This window comes from Hyperoodon ampullatus, assembly GCF_949752795.1.
Source record: "Hyperoodon ampullatus genome assembly, chromosome: 10".
Taxonomy (NCBI): Eukaryota; Metazoa; Chordata; class Mammalia; order Artiodactyla; family Ziphiidae; genus Hyperoodon; species Hyperoodon ampullatus.
The window spans coordinates 44,178,134-44,201,723 of NC_136923.1; the positions used below are offsets into that span (position 1 = coordinate 44,178,134).

Sequence of the window (23,590 nt, forward strand, 5' to 3'; positions counted from 1 at the left end):
GTCTCTAGACCCCCCAGCTGGTGGATGAGGAACAAAGGTCCGGAGAGCATCAGGGACTCAGAACAGCCCCGGGCCTGCTCCAGTCCTCTTTGCTTCCTGCCCAGTCTTGAGTTTCTGTTGCCTGTGTGGGGTCTTCTTGGGGGCTAGACTCCCTTGACTCTGGCAGGCTTTGTCTCTTTGCCTTTTGTTTTCACCCACTGCCCCTTTTCTGTGCATCTTTCTTTCACACTTTCTCATCTCACCTGTTAAATTCACTTCGTTGGCCATAAGAGAAGGGAGGTATGTGTTTTGTATTTTCTGACCTTAATTTAAATTGTTTCCTTTTTCTGATGTGGCCCTCATTGAATCAATCTATGAGGGAAAAACCATCCTCTTATCCTCTTCTGTTTGTATATCCTTTCTTATAAAATGAATACTTACTCATTAAAAAACCAGAAGTCTAAGAAGGTCAAAAGGTGATTTAAAATGGCATCCTTAGCCCTACCACCCCCGAACAACCCATGTTAACATTTTAGGGCCATGTCTCTGAGTCCTTCTTCTACGCATTGGTTCGGGGTGTGCCTTCGGTGGTTTTCTGGGGAGCAGAGGCCATGAGGTTATCACACAGGAGGTTTAGCAGGTTGTACCCTTGGGACCAACACTTGTGGAGAAAGTGAAAGAAGCAGGAGGGAGAACTTGGGCTGTGAGGCAGCTCCAGTGAAGGCCTCAGCCAGCTCTGCTTGGAATTATGGTGCTGGGATGGCCCTTCACTGACTCCCTCACTGACAAGATGCTGACTGTGTGACCTGCCTCTCGCGGAGGTGTGTGACCTACCTCTCGGGAAGGTGTGTGACCTGGTACCAGGCAGCTCCCTGCAGCCACGGGTGATCCCAGGAGGGAGACTCCCCCGAGAGCTGTCAGCGGCCAACTCCCCTTTTCCTGAAGGAGGTCACACACAGCACCCACCATGGGGTGGGAGATAGTGTAGGTAGTTCATATAGTTGTAATCATAGGGCATCTTACCGTTTGGTCTTTCTCTTCATGTAAGGTTATATCATAAGCACGTGTCATTTTGAATGTCTGCATAAAGCCAGGCCCCCGTTGTGTGGGCCTAATGTAATTTGCCAACCCCGCCTCCTATTGTTTGGATATTGAGATTGTTTCTAGTTATACACTTACAAAGAGTTCTACAGTGAACACGTTTATGCATGTATCTTTATTTAGAATAATCCTCCTCTTGTTTTTAATAAGTCTCTTAATGGAGGGTTACTGTAAACTGAAGCCGCCCTTTCGGAGTCCAATTTCAAGCCTTTTGGGAGCATTGCCCTCTGCCCCTCAGGCATCTGTGTCATGACTCACCCAGGAGAGCCTGGTGGCTGGCTGCCTGCAGAGGCCATGACCCCAGCCCGGTGTGCCTTGAGAAAGAAAAAGCACCGCAGGCTTGCCGTGGGGAGGGGTCTGCTGGCGCCATGGTCCAGGCTGCCAGGAGATGGAGGACTTGGAGCTGCAAACCCTAACCGACTCCTAGTTGCTGCACTGGCCCAGTGAGCAGTTTTCAGTGGTGAATTTTAGGAAAGTGAATGGGAAATGATGGGCCATATGTGGAATTGGAAGGTGCCCAGCAACCCCAGCTTCTCCGCTAGGGGGTCCCTCCCATGACCTTGCTCTGTCCCAGGCCTGCTCAGGGCTCAGCTGTCTCCTGGAGCCCCTGCCTTGCCTGTCAAGGAAGCTAAGACCGCTGTGGACCCTGATTTGTCACTCTGAGTGATGGCTCCTGCCCACATGTCAGGCTCTGCTCCTGTCCTAGTGGGGACCCTGACACCATCCTTCGTGGGCACCAGTGGGGCTCTTTTCTTTGGCTTTCGACAGGCAACGTACTTCATGATGCTGCAGAACTACTGGGGGGCCCTGGAGGTGGTGAACCAGATCACCGTCGCCTGGGGCAGTTTCCTGCCAGCCTTGGTCCTAAAGATGCGGCTGTTCTTGGCTCGGCAGGACTGGGAGCGGACGGTAGAAACAGGACACAGGTGAGGGGCAGGGCCAACCTGCTATTTCCTTCCTTTGCTAGCCAAGGGGGCTAATCGTTCCCATCTTACACGGAGGTGAGATGGGAGATGCTGTGTACTTGATGGAGTAAGACATAAAAGTCAGTACTGTCAGCAGGAGCTATGAATAGTGACATTATGACATTGGGGGTGGGGGAGGAGAGGGAGGATGGACGTGAACTAGACACTTACCTGTCATAGTGGGAAGCCGGCAGCGGAGACCTGCAGTGGAAGAATCAAGAAATAGGCCTATCAAGAGGTCTAAGCATAGTGTTTAGGAGTGAGATGGAGGGAGCTACCAAAGGAACCCAAAGCAACAAGAGTTACAGGGTAAACAGCAGTTGTCTCTGAGGAGTGGTGGGGAGGGGAGAGTAAAGGGAGAAAGGGACTACTGTATTATTTACTTTTAAAAACTGTGGGTGTGATATGCGTTAATAAAAACTTCAGGGGACAAAGGTCATTGTTGCCTGAGAGAAGACTTTAGTAGCAAGCTGAGTGCATCTGGAAGACAGCCTAGGGTTCAGGAGTTATGCGGATTTATGGAAGCCAGACGTCAAGTATAGGGTGATCCTGAAGCACTTTCACTGTGAATAGAGATAAAGATGGCTTCAGGGGAGGGATGTTTGATGGAGGGTTTTGTAGAATGGAATTTTCTAGATAACTGAAGCTTATCTCTTTAACCTCTAACGCTTTAACTATTTTTATCACAGTAATCCTAAAACGTACAGTACCAATTTTCTTCCTAAAAAGAGTTAGTGGACTATATTTTTTTCTGAGTGACCGTGAGTCACCACTACAAGTTTTTACTAAATTGTGTGTGGGGAAGAAAAAAAAACACACACAAACATACCTCTTCCTTCCCTGTGGAGGGATGATAACTCCTCTGATGATAGCTGGAATTTGAGTCTCAGAAAGAGGCACTGGTAGGAAACTGAAAGTGATTCCAGCCTGTGCCAGTCCTGGGCAGGTCCTCAGCAGCCCTCTCTCACAGTTGACACCTGGCCGGGGTCCCTGGCAGGAGCTAGGTCAAGAGCTTGCTTTGGAGGCTCTGCCTTGGGCCCACAGGATACCTGGAAACACCTGGCTGAAGGCCTCAACCTTGAATGTGTATGGCCTCCCTGCCCAGGCCCTGCCACATCCACCTGCAGGGAGATGGTGTTTGGTGCCAATGGGTTGAATCCAACACCCGACGCCTTCCCTCACGGAGGGTTTCCCAGCTCATAGAGTTCCCCCATTGCTCTTTAATTTTTTTTTTTCTTCCGGCCACACCACATGGGACCTGCAGGATCTTAGTTCCCTAACCAGGGATCAAAACCATGCCCCCTGCAATGGAAGCGCGGAGTCCTAACCACTGGACTGCCAGGGAAGCCCCTCCCCCATTGCTCTTTAAATCTCTGCTCTCTGTAGGTGTGTTTCTCTTTTCAGCCCTAAAAATTGTTTATTTTTTTCCTTCTCTCTTATTTTTCTCCACTGATACTAAAATAATTTGTCTCTTTCATTTAAAGAACCAGCTTTGAGTTTCGTTGATGCTATTATCTTTGTTTCCTAATTTATTAATTTCTGCTCTTTATTATTTTCTGCCAACTACCTCCTGTGGAATTACTCTGTTGTTATTGTCTGACTCTTGAGTTGGGTGCCTGGCCATTCTCAATCTTCTTTTAGAAGATAAGCACTTAAGTCTATGAATGTCCCTAGAGGTACCATTTAACAGTATCTACACATTTGGATACTTCAGTAGTATCTTCAGTATCTTTTGGTTCTAAGAATTTTCTAACATTCGTTCTGATTCTTTTTTAGTCCATTCGTCTTTTAAAAGTTTTTTTTAATTTCCAAATTATGAGGTTCACAGTGCCTTCAAAATCATCATAAATGCTTAGAAGTCTTTGAATGTTGACTGTGCCTAATCGTGTTGGAATTTTATATGTCAATTAGAGTAACCATCAATTAAGCAGGAGGGCCATTCCCTGATCAGGCTGAAAAATATGAAATTTCCTGTAAAGAAATAGAATATTGGGACTTCCCTGGTGGTCCAGTGTTTAAGACTCCATGCTCCCAGTGCAGGGGGCATGGGTTCGATCCCTGACTGGGTAACTAAGATCCTGCATGCCATTTGGTGTGGCCAAAAAATAAAAGAAAAGAAACAGAATATAGAAAAGTCCACAATATGATCAGGAGCTGCATCTTCCCAAGGACATATGATGGAAACCAAGGTTCCTTTCCATCTTACAGCTGCAGACTGCCCCCCAAGCACCTCTCTGGCCCCCCGGACCTTGGTACCACGGTCATACCTGTGCTATTTGGGACATAATGGGCTTCTGTCACAAAGACACCCCCAAATATGTGACTTAAATAACATAAGATGTTATTCCTTTCTCAGAGAAAAGTTTGGGTGGTGGGCCAGGGCTAGGATGACAGCTTAACTCTGTAGGGTCCCAGGCCCCTTCTCTCTCATTGCTATCCTGTTCCTAAGATGTTGCTCACATGATCCACATTCCAACCAGCAGGAAGGAGGAAAGAGAAGAAATGGAAGGCATGCTGTAGGGGCACCACTGGATATACCCTGGGCACTTCCGCTTGCATTCTATTGGGCAGAACTTAATCACATGGTCACACCTGAGCTCCAAAGGGGGGCTGGGAAATGTAGTCTTTTCCGGTAGCCCCGTGCCCCAACAGTTTGGGGGTTCTATTATTAAAAGGAGAAAGGGAGAATGGATGTTAGGAGACAATCAGAAGTTGCCACCACATCTTCCTAGCCTTGCCTCTGAACACTCTCAATTCACGTGGCTCCTCTTCCTATTTCAGAATCCTAGAAAAAGATGAAAGCAATATTGATGCCTGCCAAATTCTAGCTGTGCATGAGCTTGCAAGAAAAGGAAACATAACCACAGTAAGTTCTTTCAAGACTCATAAGTTACGCCTTGAAACCAGCACAGCCAAGGAGGGACCCCTCACAGCACTCCCACCCCCAAGGCATTGGAGGGGGCTCCCTGGGTCTCAGCTCCCTGCCCCCTCCTCCATACTCCCTGCCAGGGAGGTCTGATCTGGTTTGGTCTTTGAGCCACACAGTTCCAAAGGGCAGCAGTGAGGCTAACTCTGGTTCTGCCACATGTTCCCTGTGTAACCCTGGGCAGGTGTCTCCACCTGAATGAGCCCCAGGATGCTCATCTGTAAAATGGAGATAATTCCACCCACTCCATGAGCTTGTTATAAGGACTAAGATGACAGATGGGACAACTGGGAACAGTGCCCAGTGTACTACAATAATTTGCTCCATGTTACCTGATAGAAGTCATGGTTGTGGTGGGGGGTTTTTTGTTTTTTGTTTGTTTGGGGTTTTCTTGTTTGTTTTTTCGCCACACCACACAACTTGCAGGATCTTAGTTCCATGACCAGGGATTGAACCCAGGCCCACGGCAGTGAAAGTGCTGAGTCCTAACCACTGAGCCACCAGGGAATTCCCCACCGTTGTGTTTCATATTTCAGGAAATGCCTTTTTTTAGGGAATGGTTGGAATTGCTCAGGTATTGACAATACCAGGCAGTACCTGGCCCCAGACTTGCTCCTAGGCCTTGTAGTTTTCCAAAGAAACCCCAAAGAGCCCTCACATCCAATCAGAAGCACCTAGAATTCTTAATGAAAACCTCCATGCCCAGACAGCTTCTTATTTTCAAAAAGAGTCTGTGTATTCATCTAAAACCCTGCCTTCTGAATAAAGACATTGCCTCTGTGGGGAGGGTGACAAATCAAGAGGCTCTAAGGGGTCATGGTGGGAAGAGGAAGTTTCTGGTTCCTTCTGGCCAGCTCTGAAATTACGGATTTTGTGGGGTGAGGTGCGGTGGAGGGCACCGCTCGTATTTGGGAGGAACCCTCGAAAAGGGCTCTACCACTGTCTCTAGGTCAGAATAAGAGAACAGGCATGTCCTCCGCTCCCTGAGACCCCAGAGCCCTGGGCAGGCCTTCCTAAGGCCTGGCCTGAAGGTTAGGCCCAAGGGCAATTAGCATTTAATTCTCCTTCATTCCCATCTCAAACTCTGGGATCTGCCCCTCGCCCCAGCTCAGGCTGTCCAGTTCTTGTCTTGCAGAAAAGATCCACCCTACCCCGGGCTTCTCTTCTGGCACTTCTTTGCAGCTGGGGACTAAAAACTCCCTACTCCCACATAGAGAGTGGGCAGAAGAGTCCACTGGAAAGAACACAGGCTTTGGACTCAGTCAGCCACCTCGTTGGCTGGGTAACCTTGAGCAAATGACCTAACCTTTCTGACCCTTCATCTGCTGGACTGGAAAATTCGGGTATCTATAGTTACAATAACTTACAGGGTCGTTGGGAGCATCCACTGGAATGACAGAGAGGCGCCAATGTGGTGACTCACGTCAAAATGGAGCAGGGGTTTGGGGCCAGGGACCTGCCCTGACCATTTGCTCCTGGGCCAGCCCAGGTGGTTTGCCGCCAGCCTGGTGGGCTGTGGTGTGGGCACCGTGACAGGTGGCTCCTGGCCCTGCCTGGGGGTGTCCCAAAGGGCAGCTGCTCTTCACAGATTCATGAACAAAGCGGCAGTGCCAGCTCTGGGATGAATAATGTTCCTGAAAGCTCTGCCAATAAGGCTCCGAAGTAATACTGAAGCCTGGGCCCGCCCAAGGCCAATTAACTCTGAATCTCTGGAGCTGGCTTGGGGGCCTGGGTGTTTTTAAGATCTCCCAGCTGGTGTTCATGGGCAGCCACAGTTGAGAACCTCTGCCCCACTCCCCTTTTATATACTGCCTTTGACATTGTGTTTTGTTCTTGTAGGCTGTCGAGCATGTTAGAAATCTGATTAAGGCGCTGGAAACAAGAGAGCCCCAAAATCCAAGCCTCCATCTTAAAAAAATTCTTGTGGTGGGCAGACTGGTAAGAAGGTACTCCCTGGTTTCTGAATGAGTGCTTCTTGTTATGTTCCCCGGGGGAGACCTGTACTCCCTGGAAGCTCCCTGAGGACCCTGCCCCTCCCCCTCTGGCTTAAACTTGGCCTCTCAGGCTGGTGGCCCAGACCCCGGGGCCACTGCCTGCCTCCAGCCAATCACTGAATTGTGGGCTCTGAAGCCTGCACCTACATGTCCTTCAAAGTTGCTATGAAGATCACGGAGGTGAGGTCTAGAAGTGCTTTCAGAGAGGGAGGCGCCTTGTTTGGGGAAAGAGGGCAGTGGCACAGCTGTGGTACAGCAAAGCAATGCCCAGCTCTAGCCTCAGGGTGCTGGAGCACCGGACTCCCACATTCTTTCTGTGGAAGAGCCCTGGTGAGGCTGGCCTGCCTAGGCCTCTCTGACGCCAGGCAAAGTGCAAACAGACCAGGCTGCCAAATAATCTGTCTCTGTCAGACCCTTGAGCCCCAGAGCCAGATTTACTAGAAGGAATTGCCATAAGAACAGGGGCAGCTCTGGGGAGTCGAATGCCACTGGGATACCCTCTTGTCCTCCACATCTATGTCTGATTCTCTCTGCCTTATTCTCCATGCGTGGCAGGGAAAGTGGCTGCTCGCAGCCTTCAGAGCCACTTTCCATCAGTGGGACACAAAGAGTTTCTCTCATGCAACTTCAATTTGTGAAAAACCTCCTGGTGACTCGTTGGACCAATGACTATGGCCAGACAGGGGCTGGGTCCCTCAGAGGGCCTGCGGCTGGAGGCAGGTTCCACAGATGTGGCCAGTGGGGGGTTCTCTGGGAGGTGGACAGCTACCCGGACCCAGCTGCCTGGACACAGGGTACCTCTTGGGCTCTCCTGAGCACCCCCTAGTCCCACCAAAGTGACACGGCCATGCTCAGACAGGCTGGCCTGACTGATTTCCCCATTCCCGTGTCTGTGCCTTGCAGTCTGGGAGGCACCAGGCGATTCTGCAGCTGGTGTGTAGCTTCCTCGAGCGAACCTTCATGGCCACATCCTCCTACGCCCATGTGGCCACAGAGCTGGGCTACCTCTTCATCCTGCAGGACCAAGTGAAGGAGGCATCTCTGTGGTACTCAGAGGCCATGAAACTGGACGAGAGCAGCATGGCTGCCTTGACTGGTCTGTGCAGGCAGGGCAGGGCGAGGGGTGGTAGGGCGGGGGCTGGGAGCCAAGCAGGGTGGCCGCCGTGGATCCAGAAGAGAGTGGGCTGGGAAGCATTCTCCCCAGGGTGTGTGTGAGTTTGGGGCTGCGTTGTATGATGGGGTGCCTGTCCACGAATCTACAAGTATAGATGCAACAGGAATTCTCGAAAGTGGTCAAAGCCATTCTGATCTACAGCTGACCTCCAATAGCCATACCCAGCCCATTACGCTCAGTCAGCCCTGCCTCCTCTCAGGCCTCACCAGGCCAGTGTGGGAGAAGGTTCTACTGCCAGAGCACCCCTCCCCAAAGCCTCTAGCCTCACCTCTGTAGAACCTCCCTCTTCAGGCCACTGAGCTGAAAGGCCACCAGAGCGAGCAGTTTTGAGAGTTTTACTTCCCTGTCTGTCCCAGTGCTTCCCTCCCACTTTATCTAAATGTCAAATGAATTTTCCAGAGCCCGATTTTCATTTTTACACAAAGCCCTCAAATCTGTGGTCTCTGGTGAATCCTGAAGCAGCAGTGTCTGATTTTAGTGGGGGCAGCCTCATGACCAGTGCTCCAGGCAGGCTGGCTTCTTGCCCTGGCTCTGAGGAGTCGTGGGCAAGTCACTTCTATCTACACTCCAGGCTCCTCATCTGTGCGGCACAATCAAAAAAACAATCCAAGTGATTGGTCTTGATTTCTGGTTCAATACGTCAGGCTGACTCATCTGTCATCGCCTCTTCCTCCCTCCCCAAATCCCACAAAAGTCATGGGCGACCTTTTAAAAAGATAATGAGTCCCTGTAGCAGCCCCAGAAACAGGGAAAGGTGCCTTAGGTGGACCAGGAACTTTGAAGGACTTCTCATTTTTAGAAGATATAAAGCAGATTGCATCCAACAAATGGAAACTCCAAGCAGGTCTCGAAACCCATAAGCCAACATGGGTTGGGGCAGCTAAAGAAATGAGTAGATCAGCTTTCCCCAGAGGGCTCCAGGAAAAAGAAAATTTTAAAAACATAAGCTCAGGGTCCCCAGAGGCTGGGAGCAAAACATGCCATAGGGTAGTCATTGAGATAACAGGAGGGTTATTGAGGGCCAGAGAATGGGATCAGGGAGGGTCTTACCAGGTGGTGGGGTAGGAGGGAGCAAAACAGAGCCCCCCGCCCCATGATGTCCCACCACCATCAGGGACATGAAGGACCAAAAGACTTGGATGCCTGGCACATAGGCAAATCCCCTGAAATGTTCCTCCACCAGGCTGAGTCCTTCCCCACTTCCTCATTCAAGGGAGATCCCCAGCCGATCAGCCAAAAGGGAAATCCACACACTCCAGCCCAGGCCGAGCCCACTCTTGTGTGTCCTGGATTCATCCATCTTATCTGGCCTGTCCGGGAAAATCAGTGACCTTAACAATTTGGGAAATCTGCCCCAGATGCTAATACTCATCACGCTTGTCCATTTATAAATCTACTAGCAGTATGAAAAAGGGACCAAGTGGAACATGCAAAGTAGTGCCCCTCTGAGGAGCAAAGTTAAGGCCAGATACAGAAAAGACTTTTTCCCCCAAACACCTCCCATGTTGCCTGGCTCTAGAGGGTATTATGTCAGTAAGTAAAGAACATGCTACTTGGAAAAAATACAGAGAACAAAAAAGAGTTGCTGAAAATTTAAAATATGATTATTGCAATGTAAAAAATTCCATAGATGAGCCAAATAGTGGGATGGATATAATTGAAAACAAATTTGGTGATTAGGAAGACAGAAATAACTGCACCAAAATGACCAAGGACTATCTTGTAAAAGAAGAATAGAAAGAGAAGGGATTTGTCCTCCCAATATCAAAACATGTCTCAAAACAAGAGTAGTTAGGTCTGGACTTCCTTGGTGGTGCAGTGGTTAAGAATCCGCCTGCCAGCTCTATTCACAATAGCCCGGAGCTGGAAACAACCTAAGTGTCCATCATCGGATGAATGGATAAAGAAGATGTGGCACATATATACAATGGAATATTACTCAGCCATAAAAAGAAACGAAACTGAGCTATTTGTAATGAGGTGGATAGACCTAGAGTCTGTCATACAGAGTGAAGTAAGTCAGAAAGAGAAAGACAAATACCGTATGCTAACACATATATATGGAATTTAAAAAAAAAAAATGTCATGAAGAACCTAGGGGTAAAACGGGAATAAAGACACAGACCTACTTGAGAATGGACTTGAGGATATGGGGAAGGGGAAGGGTAAGCTGTGACAAAGGGAAAGAGAGGCATGGACATATATACACTACCAAACGTAAGGTAGATAGATAGTGGGAAGCAGCCGCAGAGCACAGGGAGATCAGCTCGGTGCTTTGTGACCGCCTGGAGGGGTGGGATGGGGAGGGTGGGATGGGGAGGGTGGGAGGGAGGGAGATGCATGAGGGAGGGGATGTGGGAACAGATGTATATGTATGACTGATTCACTTTGTTATAAAGCAGAAACTAATAAAAAAAGAAAAAAATAAAAAAAAATAAAAAAAAAATAAAAAAAAAGAATCCGCCTGCCAACGCAGGGGACACGGGTTTGAGCCCTGGTCCAGGAAGATCCCTCATGCCACAGAGCAACAAAGCCCAAGCGCCACAACTACTGAGCCTGCGCTCTAGAGCCTGCGAGCCATAACTACTAAGCCCACGCACCACAACTACTGAAACCTGTGCACTCTAGGGCCCAAGTGCCGCAACTGCTGAGCCCGCATGCTGTAACTACTGAAGCCTGTGCACCTAGAGCCCGTGCTCCACAACAAGAGAAGCCACCACAATGGGAAGCCATTGTGCAACAAAGAGTAGCCCCTGCTCACCGCAATTAGAGAAAGCCCACGCACAGCAACGAAGACCCAACGTAGCAATAAATAAATAAATAAATATTAAATGCTTTTTTAAAAAAAGCAGTTAAGTCACTTTGAGGCTAACACTGGAATAAACAAATAGATAAATGGGATAGAAACAGGTCTTATGATATAAATGACATTTCAAACCCATAGAGTTTCAAGAACTTGTGATTGGACACCTGACTCTCCATTATGAAAAAAATAAAGGTAAATGCCCATCTCACACTGTCCTCAAAAATAAATTCCAGATGAGTTAGGTATTTAAACATAAAAATTAAATTGGACTTGGGTTTCCTGGGGGATGCTAAGCCTAACCACAAACTCAGAAGCTGTAAAGGAAAATATTTGATCAATTTGACTATGTAAAAATTTATAACTAATGGATGGCAAAAGGCACAATAAAATAGTTAAAAGGTAAAAGGCAAACTAATGGAAAATGTAACAAAGACTATATATAAAGAGAATATAAATAATAAAGAGAAAAATATATATATATATTTATATAGAGAGAAATCCATCCAAAGAAAAACAGGCAAAAGCTATCAGGAGGAAATTCACAGTAGAAAAGACCATTAAATATATAAAAAGATGTTCATTCTCCCTAAAAAAATTTTTTAAATGTGAATTAAAATGAGTTACTATTCACTCTTTAACCTGGTAAAGAGTGAAGCATGTTTGTGAGGTTGTGAGGAAAGAAAGAACACTTTCAAATTCTTGGCAGGAATATTAATTCAGATATCCTTGGAGGACAAGTTGGCCTTATCTATCAATGTTTTAGATATACGTGCCCTTTGACCCATCAGCTCTACTTCAGGAACTAGAACACACACAAATGTAGACCATGGCACTGTAGTATTTAAACAGTGAAAACAAACTAAATGTAAAATGAGGAGTCCTTCAGTAGGGCAGTAGTTAAATAAACGGTTACATCCACAGTGGAATATTATGTCATGATTAAAGGGAATGGGGTAGATTTATATGAACTGATGGGAAAACATGGTATACGCTAATAACATATAAATGTTTCAAAAGATGTTTGGAGGCGTATACCCCAAACTGTTCATGTTGATTCTTTCTAGAGAGAGACACAGTTAGCCAGAACATGAGCTAGGGATGTTTTCCTTGCCTTATGATTTGAATTCTTTACCGTGAGTATGTGCCACTCTTAAGTTTGTGAAGATGTCGGAAAGGGCCCCTGCCATCCACCCTCCCATCCCTGCCTCTGGCCTGCTGGACTGCTGGCTCTGCTGCAGAGCTGGCTGCTCATCCTAGTTTTGCCCCATCCCAGGGGTCATCTGGTGCCAGATCTTAGACGGCCACCTGGAAGAGGCTGAGCACCAGCTGGAATTCCTGAAGGAGGTGCAGCAGTCCCTTGGGAAGTCCGAGGTCAGAGCTCTCTGGGTGCTGGGGTTGCTCCAAGATCGTGCCCCCCGCCCCGCCTTCCTCCCACCCCCAGTTTCCAGTAAAGCACCCAAGACAGCCCGGGCTTCTGGCAACTCTGCGCAGAGGGTGTTGCTTCCAAGACCTGGGCCTGCCTCCCACAGGTGCTGGTTTTCCTCCAAGCCCTCCTGGCTTCCAAGAAGCACAAGGGAGAGCAGGAGGCCACAGCACTGCTGAAGGAAGCGGCTGAGCTGCACTTCTCCAGCAGGCAGTCCCTCCCCCTGAGCTCCGAGTACTTTGAAAGGCTTGATCCCCTCTTCCTGGTCTGCATCGCCAAGGAGTACTTGGTCTTCTGCCCCAAGCAGGTTAGAGGAGAGTGCATCTTCATGGCGGCGGGGTGGGAGCGGGGTTGGTCCTGAGGACAGATCTGGATGGAGGCAGGACCTACCTAGCAAGTCACCAGGGTGCTTGAGCTTCTAGCGGTTGGGGAGCCCAGTGCTTTTCACACTTGCACATGCAGCACACCAATCAGCCAGGGAGTGGGGCACAAGCCCTGCATCTCCCAGGTGATGCCGATGCTGCTGGTCCCGGTACCGCACTTGGAAGAGCAGGGCACTGGCCCCTCTGTCTGCATTTATCCTAGAGAAGAACTGGGCTCCCTTTTTGCCAGACGTCTTCTAAGAAGTATGTTGGTCTTTTCTTGTTTGTCTGGCTTTCCCAGACAGTCAGGATTCCTTGTGGGCAAGGATCATATCTCATACGCCTTAATATTCCCCCAGTGCCTTGTAATGTCATTCCACAAATATTTATTGAAGGCACTACCATGTGCCAGATGCCCTGCTAGGTAGGGGGGATGCAACAGTGAACAAAAGAAAGTCCCTATTCTTGGGAGCTGATGCTCTTGCACTAGGTGGTACAGAGTGGATGGTATACACATGTGGAAAAAAGTAAAACACTGCGAGAGTGTTTTCTGAGCACTCCAGGAGTCTCCGTTGGAATAGGGCAAACCGCACAGCCAGACCCCCGTGTTCCTACAGCCCCGGTCACCAGGCCAGATTGTGTCTCCACTTCTTAAGCAAGTCTCTGTGATCTTGAATCCTGTAGTCAAAGCAGCACCAGCCCTGATCGACCCGCTGTATGTGATGGCCCAGGTCAAGTATCTCTCAGGTGAGCCTGTGGGTCCTCATGGCCGGCAGGGCCCCTGGGTGAGTGTCCGCAGGCTCCCTGCCTGGGGTAGTCCACACACACATACCCTCAGGAGGCGGGCCCACTCTTTCCAGCCTCTAACCCCCAGACACCTTCCTGACTCCTCACCAGCAGGGGTCTCTCCAACCCGCCCTTTTGCTGACAGCTTACTTCAGCGGTCCCCAACCTTTTTGGCACCAGGGACCAGTTTCGTGGAAGACAGTTTTTCTTCCACGAAGAAGCGGGGTGGGGGGGATGGTTCAGGCGGTAATGCGAGCGATGGGGAGCAGCAGAGGATGCTTTGCTCACTGGCCCGCCGCTCACCTCCTGCTGTGCGGCCTGGCTCCTAACAGGCCGCGTCCGTGGCCAGGGGTTGGGGACCCCTGGCTTACTTGATCTGTGCCAGGTAATAGTCACTGAACTTGATTACGTGCTGGTACTGCTCTGATCCTGGGGGACAGCAGTACTCAAAACAGGCAAAAGTTCCACTGTGGAGTTTGTGTTCTAGTAAGGGGACTTGGACAGTAAATGTAGTATTGTTGTTAGGGCACGATTGTGCAATGGAGAAAATGAAAGCCGGGGAGGGCGTGTGGGGGTGCCAGGGTTGCAGTTTTTAAAAGGTGGTCAGGAAGGCCTTGTGAGGAGGGGAGACCCTGTACCATTAGACTTTCAGAGCCTCCAGCAGCCAGAACAGTCCCCATCCATCCTGTCCCATCTCAAGGCCGAGATTCTGGAGGGAGAGGGAAAGAGGGGGAGAACCCTCCGTGGGGGTCTGTTGTCCTCTCCGAAGTCCTTGCTCCCTGCAGCCTTTCACCCCCATCTGCCAAAGGCTCCAGAATGCCGTGGCGTGCCTGTGTCCCCTGGCTCTGCATTGTGTGGGTTACACTCTGTCCAGAGCTCCCCGGTCTTCATCCTCGGTCCTCCTAGTGTTCATCCGGCTGCCAGGTTTACCCACTTCTTGAAGGTCTCCTGGGTACAAGGGGAGGGCAGAAACCGCCCCCACCCCTACATACACACAGGGGTGCTGGCAGCTGCCAGCACCTTTAGGGACAAAGCAAGGTCTCCAGCTGCTTAGGTTGTCATGGTGACATCTTCACGTTTCTGCAGCACAAGGGAAGGAGCAGGGAGTTTGGGACCCAGAAGCAGGTGTTCCCCACCAGCTGGTGATGCCCCCCAAGCAGGAGCTGTTGAGGGACCTGGCTGCAGAGGGAGGAGGGCTCTCCCCCCAGCTCACTGTACCCCATTCCTGGGCTGCCACTGCCGCCTGCTTAGGACCAGCCTGGCTGCAGGGAGGCCTCTTAGCCCCAACGTGCCAAGGCATTCAGAGCTCAGCCTCAGGAGCCGATAGGCCTGGATAGGCCTGGATTTAAATACTGACTTTTTCCCTTCCAAGCTGAGTGACCTATATCACTGAAGTTTCGGTCCTGCATCATAATACCAACCTTGCAGGGCTGGGCAGACATTAAACCAGCCTTTCTCAAGTGCTCTGCCTATGTTGGCGCAGAGCAGGTGCTTCTTAAGTTGTGGCTATTATGGTTGCTGTTATTATTAGATTTTGTTCTGCTCTTAGGTGTGGGAATCGAGACTTCAGTGTTCCCCTGAGCTTCCAGATGGAGCAGTGAAGTAACTTAGCCATCTCCCTGAGGGTACAGAGAGAAGGGAGGTGTCACACCAAGGTTTGAATTTCCTGGCTTTTGTCTGGGTCGAGGCGAAAACCGTAGTTCTAATTTTAGGAAGAAACCTCTGAGTCAAGCAGAACAGAACTGGATAAAATACCCAACTTGGGTATTTCTGGGTAACAGGACACGTAAAATTCCTTCTGCCTTTACATAGTGGGTCCTGAGAGTCCCAAGGAGCCCTGGATGTAGAGATTTGTTTATTTCTAGGAGAATTCGAGAATGCCCAGAGCACCCTGCAGCGTTGCCTGGAGCTGGACCCCACCTCCGTGGACGCCTGCCTCCTCATGTCTCAGATCTACCTGGCTCAGGGCAACTTTGCCATGTGCTCCCACTGCCTGGAGCTGGGCGTCAGCTACAACTTCCAGGTGGGGGTGCCCTATGCCCTGTCACCTGCTCAGCATCCCACAGCCCAGCTAGCGTCAGCCCCCACTTGTTTCCGGAGAGCAGCCTCAGGAGCTGCCTGCATCCCTCAGCCCCTTCTGCTGGCCCAGAGGCAGGGGCAGGCTCAGTGGGCTCCTGTGGCCTTCTCCCCTCTGGGAGCTGGAGCCCCACACTTTGCTTATGCTCCTCTAGGTCCGAGACCACCCCCTCTACCACTTCATCAAGGCCAGGGCCCTCAACAAGTCTGGAGACTACCCAGAAGCCATAAAGGCACTGAGGAGGATCATAAAGTTACCAATTCTGAAGATGGAAGAAAGCAAGAAGTTCCATGGGCCCTCTGTGCGGCCCAGCGAGCGGGTGTCCATCTTACTGGAATTGGCAGATGCTCTCCGGATGAATGGGGAGCTGGTAAGAAATGCGCTGCTCTCTCCCCTTGGTGCTGGGGCATGCTGGAGGTCCAGGGTAGGCCTGGGAACAAGGCTCTTTAATTCTGATTGATGTCTCCTTGTGCTTTATTTGAGCCTTTATTCATCTGGGAGCATCCCTCTCCCTTACCTAAAAGGCTTCAGTGGCTCCCATTGCCCTCAAGATAAACTCCAAACCCTACTGAGTCGTGCATGATCTGCCCCCTGCCTACATCACTGTCCCTATAAGGATCTCAGGGAGGTGGAGCACACAGGCCCACCAGGGCCACCACAGGTGGTTGTGCAGGTTGGGTAATGCACAGCTCCGGTAGGTGCCAGTTACATCCCCTTGAAGTTTTGCAGTGTACAACCTGCTCAACTGTATGAGGCAGCCCTGGGACCTTGGAAGGTCTGGCTGGGCAAAGGCAGGAAGCACCAAAATGGGCAAAGAGAGTAACTTTGTTAGAATAATCAAGGGTACCTATACAATGAAGATATAATTCGAATAGACCTTTATGTGCCCAATACCATAACGTTAAAATATCTTTGACTGAAAGCAGGAAGGTACAAGGAGAGGCGTCCATAGGTCTCCCATAGGAAGGAATCACCAACAGACTTTGAGATGCTCGGGAACAAGTTCTTACAGTCAGGGGTTTTGTGCCCTTCAGCTGGCCCTGCCCTCCAGGAACAGTGGCCCTGGATACCGAGGGGCTCTCTCTCCTTCCTGCTGCTCTGAGGTGGAGGTGGGCCATCCTCTCCTTGGCTTCCAGGAGTGGTGGGTGACGGAAAATGGAGGGTCTGTTGGGTTCCCATGTCTTAGCACGAGGCCACTAAGGTCATGCAGGACACTATCAACGAGTTCAGTGGCACGCCGGAGGAGATCCGCATCACCATCGCCAACGTGGATTTGGCCCTGAGCAAGGGGAACGTGGACCTGGCACTGAGCATTCTGAGGGACATCACGCCCAAGCAGCCCTGCTACACGGAGGCCAAGGAGAAGATGGCCAGCATCTACCTGCAGACCCGCAAGGACGTCCACCTCTACATCGGGTGCTACCGGTGAGCCCTGGGCAGTGCACTGACAGCCCCAGCCCCAGTGGCATCTCAGGGAGTGTTTTCTCCAGATTGTCTTCTTCACCCTGGGTCTTCAGAATGTGTCCTCAGAGTGTGTTTGATGAAAGTAGGGAATTTCCCATGGGTTAGAATTTGAGTATGATAGGTCCGGCAGACCAGCTTGCGGCTGACTTGTGAGGATACAGGGGTGAATCTGCCCTGAGCCCTGCTTGCCCCCCGTTATGGATCACGTCCTGGTGGGAACCATGGTTCTGCCCCGGCCCCTGGCTCTGCCTGTCCTTGAGGAAATGTTCGGTGACTTAGATGTACCAATGTGAGTGAAGGAGGACGGAGAGCAGGGATTGGAAGCCCCAAGTTACTGTCTCTACAATTTGACATTGGGACTTCAAGGGCACTTCCCTGGTCCCCTTCCTCAGGCAAAACTCTATCGAGGCAATTCAGGAGGAAGGGGAGGTGATGCCAAGAACAGTGGCAAACCAATAAGCAGTGGGGTGACATGGTCACACTGGAGGTTTAGAAAGAGCAGGCTGCCTCATGAAGAGGGGTCTGGGGGTTTGGGAGCGGAGGCCAGAGCAGTGGGTGGAAATGCCGGCTGTGGTCCAGATGACAGATGAGGAGAGGCTGAACTAAGGGAGCTAGCACCATGCCTCATCTGAGCCAATAAGTACTGAGTGATGAATGAATGAGTAAATGAAAGAACGTCAGCCAGAATGAGTGGGAAAGAAGAGGAGATGGATTCAGGAATAGGAAGAATGCACAGGGCCGAGCTAAGGTTTGGGTTACTTTTGCAGGGAGCTCTGTGAACATCTGCCTGGCCCTCACACCAGCCTGCTCCTGGGTGATGCTTTCATGAACATTCAGGAGGTGAGTGAAGGTCTCATGACCTCACCAAGTGGCCCCCCCCACAAACTTACTTCTCCAGTGAGAGGGAAGAGAGAGACTGCGGACCCTTTCCCCACCAGCCCGAGAAGGCCCTCAAGGTCTACGACGAGGCCTACAGAAAGAACCCACACGACGCATCCCTGATCAGCAGGATTGGGCAAGCTTACGTGAAGACCCACCAGTACACCAAGGTCAGGCTGGACTGGGGTGGGAAGGGGTGGGGAGGGCCGGCCCAGCAGGGAAGATGGAGGAGGGTGCATGGGTGGGAGGCTGGGTGGGAGGGGAGACCCCGCTGAACAGGGTGCCAAGGGGAGGACTCAGCAACTCCCCACCCCCCACCACCACCTGCCAAGGCTAAGGCTCGGGCCCTGAGCCAGGAGGGAGGCCTTTGCATCTGAGGCCTCTGTGATCTGGAGGGGCACACAGGCGCGGTGGCTGCGGCGGGGAGTGGGGCGGTGTGCACACGGTGTGAGGTGCTCGCGAGTAAAACCAGACTTGATGCCAATATTTCCTGTGCGCACTAAGGCGATTAATTATTATGAGGCCGCCCAGAAGATTAGCGGACAGGACTTTCTGTGCTGCGATCTGGCTGAACTGCTCCTGAAGTTAAAGAAGTTCAACAAAGCAGAAAAAGTTTTGAAGCAGGCACTGGATCATGACTTTGGTGAGTCAGCATCCTCACTCCCCTAGCCTTCGAGCAGACAGACTGCCCCCGGCCCGCACCCTCTTCTCCTGCAGAGTGGGGCAGGGGGCCGGCACCGATTGGGGCGCTGAACCCAGCCTCCATCCTCCCCCAGCCCCCGCTTCCCAGGGGCCAGAAAACGCTACTTTGAGTTTCCATTTTGCAGTCAAAGACATCCCATCCATGATGAATGCTGTCAAGTGCTTGCTTTTGCTGGCAAAGGTTTACAAGAGCCATAAGAAAGAAGATGTGATGGACACTTTGAACAAGGTAATTGACAAGTAGACTCAAGCTCTTTATCTGCCATTTCCTGATGGGAGCTGAAGATAGGATAGGACTGCAGGCCTGGAAGGCTCCAGGCCTGGTCCTCAAAAGAGGATCTAGTTTACACCTCCGACCTCCACCTTGCATTTATCCCCCCAGCCTTGCTCTTTTTTTTTTTTTTTTTTTTTTTTTTTTTTTTTTTGCGGTACGCGGGCCTCTCACCATTGTGGCCTCTCCTGTTGCGGAGCACAGGCTCCGGACGCTCAGGCTCAGCAGCCATGGCTCACGGGCCCAGCCGCTCCGCGGCATGTGGGATCCTCCCAGACCGGGGCACGAACCTGCGTCCCCTGCATCGGCAGGCGGACTGTCAACCACTGCGCCACCAGGGAAGCCCAGCCTTGCTCTTTTATTGATTGTGCACGGAAGTGCTCTAAGCCCGCCTGGGCTGGGCTGGAGAATGCAGGGCATAAGACAGTGCCTTTGTCCTCAAGGATGCTTGTGGTGATAATAATAGATAATGCCAGCAGGCTCCCATGCATTGAATGCTCTGTGCTGAGTTCTGTACTAGGCTTTTTGCTTTCTTATTTAATTCTCACAGTAGCCCTTTGAGCTAAGCACTGTGACATTCCTATTTAACAGATAAAGCTCAAAGAGGTCAAGAATTGTACCCAAAGTCATACTGCTAGTAAGTGGTAGAGCTGAGATTTGAACCAGGTTTGGCTTGTCCCAGCCCAAAGTCTCCTGCTGGGAGACTCCTGGCCATCCTTTCCACCCCTTCACTCTTTCTACCCAAGGGTATGGCCTGGCACTTGCCCCTGGGGTGTATTCTGTGGTTGTAGAACATCTCGGACTGCTTGAGGTGACTTATCCCCTTGTTTCCCTCTGGATTTCCATTCCTCAGTCTGGCCCTTAAGGAACCTGGGGCTGATCTGTGCCCACTTCCCAAAACTTAACCCTGGCATCCTCATTTCCTCTTGCCCCAATGCTCTCTGGTTACTCACTTGATCACTGTATGTCATGGACATTTGTGGGGGCCGCCTCAAGTTCCCAGCAGGGCAGTATTCAGAACAAATGCACCCATCAAAACACAGCCTGTGTTGAATACCTACGGTGTGCTTGTCCTAGCCTGTAGGACACCTGAAGCAAATTAGACACAGTGAGTACCAAGGTGTGATGGAAACAGGTAAACAAGTCAAGTACAATAGAGTGTTTTGTTTGAGTGCCTTTGCTTCTGCTCCTGCCCCAGAGGCAGTGCCAGTTCACCCCCTGGGTACTCAGCCAGTGGCCCTGCCTGTCCAGAGTGACCCAGATTTGCTCAAGGGCACTTGAGATGCCCTTGCTAAGACAGCTGGCCCTGAGTTGAGAGCTTGGGGACTTGCTGTGAACTGGCCTGAGATCTGGCACATCAGGCTCTGGGTTTCTGATGCAGAGTTTACTGCTTTCCCAAGGCCATGGACCTCCAGTCTCGGATCCTGAAGCGTGTTCCCCTGGAGCAACCAGAAATGATCCCCTCCCAGAAGCAACTGGCAGCCTCCATCTGCATCCACTCTGGGGAGTACTACCTGGCAGAGAAGGAGTATGCCAAGGCAGTGCAGTCTTACAAAGATGCCCTCTCCTACTCACCCATTGACAATAAGGTGGGGATTGAAATAAGGGGGGTCCTCAAGAGCGAGACCCTCTTCCTTCTCTTGGGGCACGAAGCCTCGCAGAGCTCCCTGACTAGGGACGGAGGCCAGTTCCTTCTCTGTGCCTCCCTGCAAGGGGCACAGACCCCTGGTGCCAGGGGGGCCTGCTCCAGCTGACCCCAGGGCCCTCACCCACCACAGCCCTCGGAGCAAGACTGGAAGCCTCGCTTTGTTATTTTTGTTTGTTTGTTTGTTAATATTTATTTATTTTATTTGGCTGCACCAGGTCTTAGTTGCCACACGCGGGTTCTTAGTTGTGGCATGCATGCGGGATCTAGTTCCCTGACCAGGGATCGAACCCGGGCTCCCTGCTTTGGGAGCACGGAGCCCTAACCACTGGACCACCAGGGAAGTCCCCTGGAAGCCTCGCTTTGGACAGCCACTTGTGGAGGGTGGAGTGGGGAAGGTGTTGCTGAAAGGTGCTGCAAGTCTGCCCTTTTCAGGTCCCCCTTGCAGATGGAGAGACAATGAGAGTGTGGCTGCTGGGGGCTCTTTGGACATGAAGCCCAGGCTAAGCTTCCAAGGAGGTTTAAAGTCTTGTGAGAGGTGTGGCTTCAGATAGGGAATGGTGGCTGGAGTTCACAGGCGGAGGGTAGATGAAGAGCCTAGTGACAGACCCATTCATTTATTTAATATGCTCTCATTTAACAGATTCCCAATATGTGCAAGCCAGGTACTGAGCTAGGCCCTGGAGATGCAGTGGGGCAAGACACGGGCTCTGGCCATAGACTGCCCTCAGGCATGGGGTACAGACAAGTACACATGCAGTTCTCATACCATGTGATACCTGCATGGGGCTCAGTACACTGCGAGAGCTCAGAAGAGGGGTACCTGTCCCGGTGTCTGGGGCACAGAGGGCTTCCCAGAGGAGATGAGGTCGGACCTGAAGCTGAAGGATGAGTATGAGTAAACCAGGCCCTGCCTCTCAGCGGTTAGTTAGTAAAAGGCACGGTGTGACTAGAGTATTGAGTGGGAGAAGGGGAAAGCCAGAGACACCATCCCAGGGGATCAGAGACATATTTGGAAGGCACAGCTGATAGAACTTGGGTGTGAGAGAACAAGGCATCGGTCCCTGAGCTTTCCCATGATGTGCATTGGTTAGTTATTGTATCTGGTCTTGTCCAGGTGGTGCTGGAGCTGGCACGGCTCTACCTGCTGCAGGGCCACCTGGACTTATGCGAGCAGCACTGTGCCATCCTCCTGCAGACCGAGAAGAACCATGAGACAGCCTCCATGGTAAGAGGCTCCGGGCCCTCTTCTCTGCCTTCCCCAGGGTCCCTGCGACCGCATGCGGGCTGCTTCCTAACCCCGTAACCCCAGGTGCCCGGCTGACCCGGCCCTGAGGGGCTGTCGGGCAGAAGGACTCAGCACTGGACCCGCTGCCCTTCGGATGGGAGGGGCGGGCTGGCAGCAGGGGGCAGCAGCGACCTCCCGGGCCAATATGAGGGGAGGTGGTGAGGCTGATTCACTCCGGGGGAAACCACACCCAACTGTTGAAGGCAGGGGTGGGACAGGTTCCTGGGGCTTCGGGAAGTGTGTGGGAAGAGCCATCCCCAGTCCTGCCCCTCTCCACCCTGTCACCCAGACCACCTTCAGGGCTGCCCCAGCGGAGGTGGGGAGCCCCCATTCCACCTCGCTGCCTGGAGCTGGTAGTTCTCAGACGGGGGTGGAGGGCCTAGCTCCTCGCATGTCTACCTCCAGCCTTTCCTTCCTACTTCCATCCTTGCCCCCCGCTCCCCGTCCCAGGCTGCCCCGCCTTCTCGGCTCCTCCTGTGGCAGCTTCTCCCAGCGCCCAGAGAGGCTACCTCGGAAATCCTCTCCTGCTTTCCCTCTTTACCCACCCCGTTCCCACGACAGCCTCCCTGCCATGCCCATGCAAACTGCTGTCCCAGCATCGCGTGTTTTCTGACAGATGATGGCTGACCTGATGTTTAGAAAACAGAAATACGAAGCTGCCATCAACCTCTACCACCAAGTCCTGGAGAAAGCGCCAGGTAACTGCCTGCATCGAGCCTACCCACTGAGACTGCCTGTGTCGGTTCCCACCAAGCAAGGGCTGCTCTCCCCCCAGAAGGGTGGGCCCTCTCCCCTCCTTCCTGACTGGGCAGAGGAAGCCCCCTCCTCTCTGATTGTTCCCAGAGAGGCAGGAAACTGATAAAGGCCCAGTGGAACGTGCTGGCCCTTCCCGAGTCCAAGGGGCCAGTTCCTGGTCTCAGGCGGGGCAGTGCTTGGCACTGGACCCAAGACAGCCTGTCTATCCCCAAATCATAGACACTGGGGCTCAACATAAGTCCCCTTTTGAGGTCAGAGCCACCTAGAGGTAGCTAGAAATTCTCCCCTGACGTGTAGCTCCATTCCCACTCACTGCAACATAAAACCACTGCTTCTTGCTGGGGAAGGGGCCAGACACGAGGCTCAGGGTGGAGCCCAAGCCAGGCCCACAGCAGAGTCACCCAGCAATCACAGCTATTAGGAGTTCGGGTCCTGGAGCCAGACTGTCTAGGTCTGAATCCTGGTCTTCTATTTACCAGCTTTGTAACCTTTGGCAGATTACTTAACTTCTTTGTGTCTCAGTCTCCTCATCTGTAAATGGGAACAATAAGAGTACCTACTTTATTGTGTCTCAGTGGAGACACTGGAGCCACTGGGTTGCCCCTGCTCAGCCCAGACGGGTAGTGTTTCCTGGTCCTCTCTGCCTCTCCCTGCCTGATTCAGCTATTGGTTATCACAGCCTGAAGGTTTCTGCTCTCTTGTTTTAGACAATTTTCCTGTGTTGAACAAACTAATCGATCTGCTACGAAGAAGTGGCAAACTTGAGGACGCCCCTGCCTTCTTTGAATTGGCCAAGAAGGTGTCCAGCCGGGTGTCTTTGGAGCCAGGGTTCAACTACTGCAGAGGCATCTACTGCTGGTGGGTTGGGGTGGGTATGTTGGCAGTTATGTGCAGGAGGCCATCCCTAATGGACATGCTGGCGTTTGCTAGGGAAGCAGAAATTCAGCTTCCAGATCAGGAAGCAGGGAGACCAGCGATCCTGCCCCTGCATT

General features: G+C 51.5%; 1 protein-coding gene across 1 annotated transcript in view; it reads left to right on the plus strand.

The window, feature by feature from the left end:
- TTC21A (tetratricopeptide repeat domain 21A) overlaps positions 1–23,590 on the plus strand; it is a gene marked incomplete at its 5' end in the record, with an annotated part of 31,002 nt that overhangs the window by 4,708 nt on the left and 2,704 nt on the right. The window contains 18 exons of the mRNA XM_079712514.1: positions 1,849–2,006; positions 4,827–4,911; positions 6,811–6,909; positions 7,869–8,061; positions 12,219–12,316; positions 12,475–12,675; positions 13,348–13,477; positions 15,382–15,539; positions 15,748–15,963; positions 16,780–17,018; positions 17,825–17,897; positions 17,996–18,106; positions 18,441–18,579; positions 18,764–18,867; positions 20,310–20,498; positions 21,672–21,782; positions 22,459–22,540; positions 23,306–23,456. Of these exons, the coding sequence (XP_079568640.1) occupies positions 1,849–2,006; positions 4,827–4,911; positions 6,811–6,909; positions 7,869–8,061; positions 12,219–12,316; positions 12,475–12,675; positions 13,348–13,477; positions 15,382–15,539; positions 15,748–15,963; positions 16,780–17,018; positions 17,825–17,897; positions 17,996–18,106; positions 18,441–18,579; positions 18,764–18,867; positions 20,310–20,498; positions 21,672–21,782; positions 22,459–22,540; positions 23,306–23,456 (2,537 nt within the window). The remainder of the gene's footprint in view (positions 1–1,848; positions 2,007–4,826; positions 4,912–6,810; positions 6,910–7,868; positions 8,062–12,218; positions 12,317–12,474; positions 12,676–13,347; positions 13,478–15,381; positions 15,540–15,747; positions 15,964–16,779; positions 17,019–17,824; positions 17,898–17,995; positions 18,107–18,440; positions 18,580–18,763; positions 18,868–20,309; positions 20,499–21,671; positions 21,783–22,458; positions 22,541–23,305; positions 23,457–23,590) is intronic.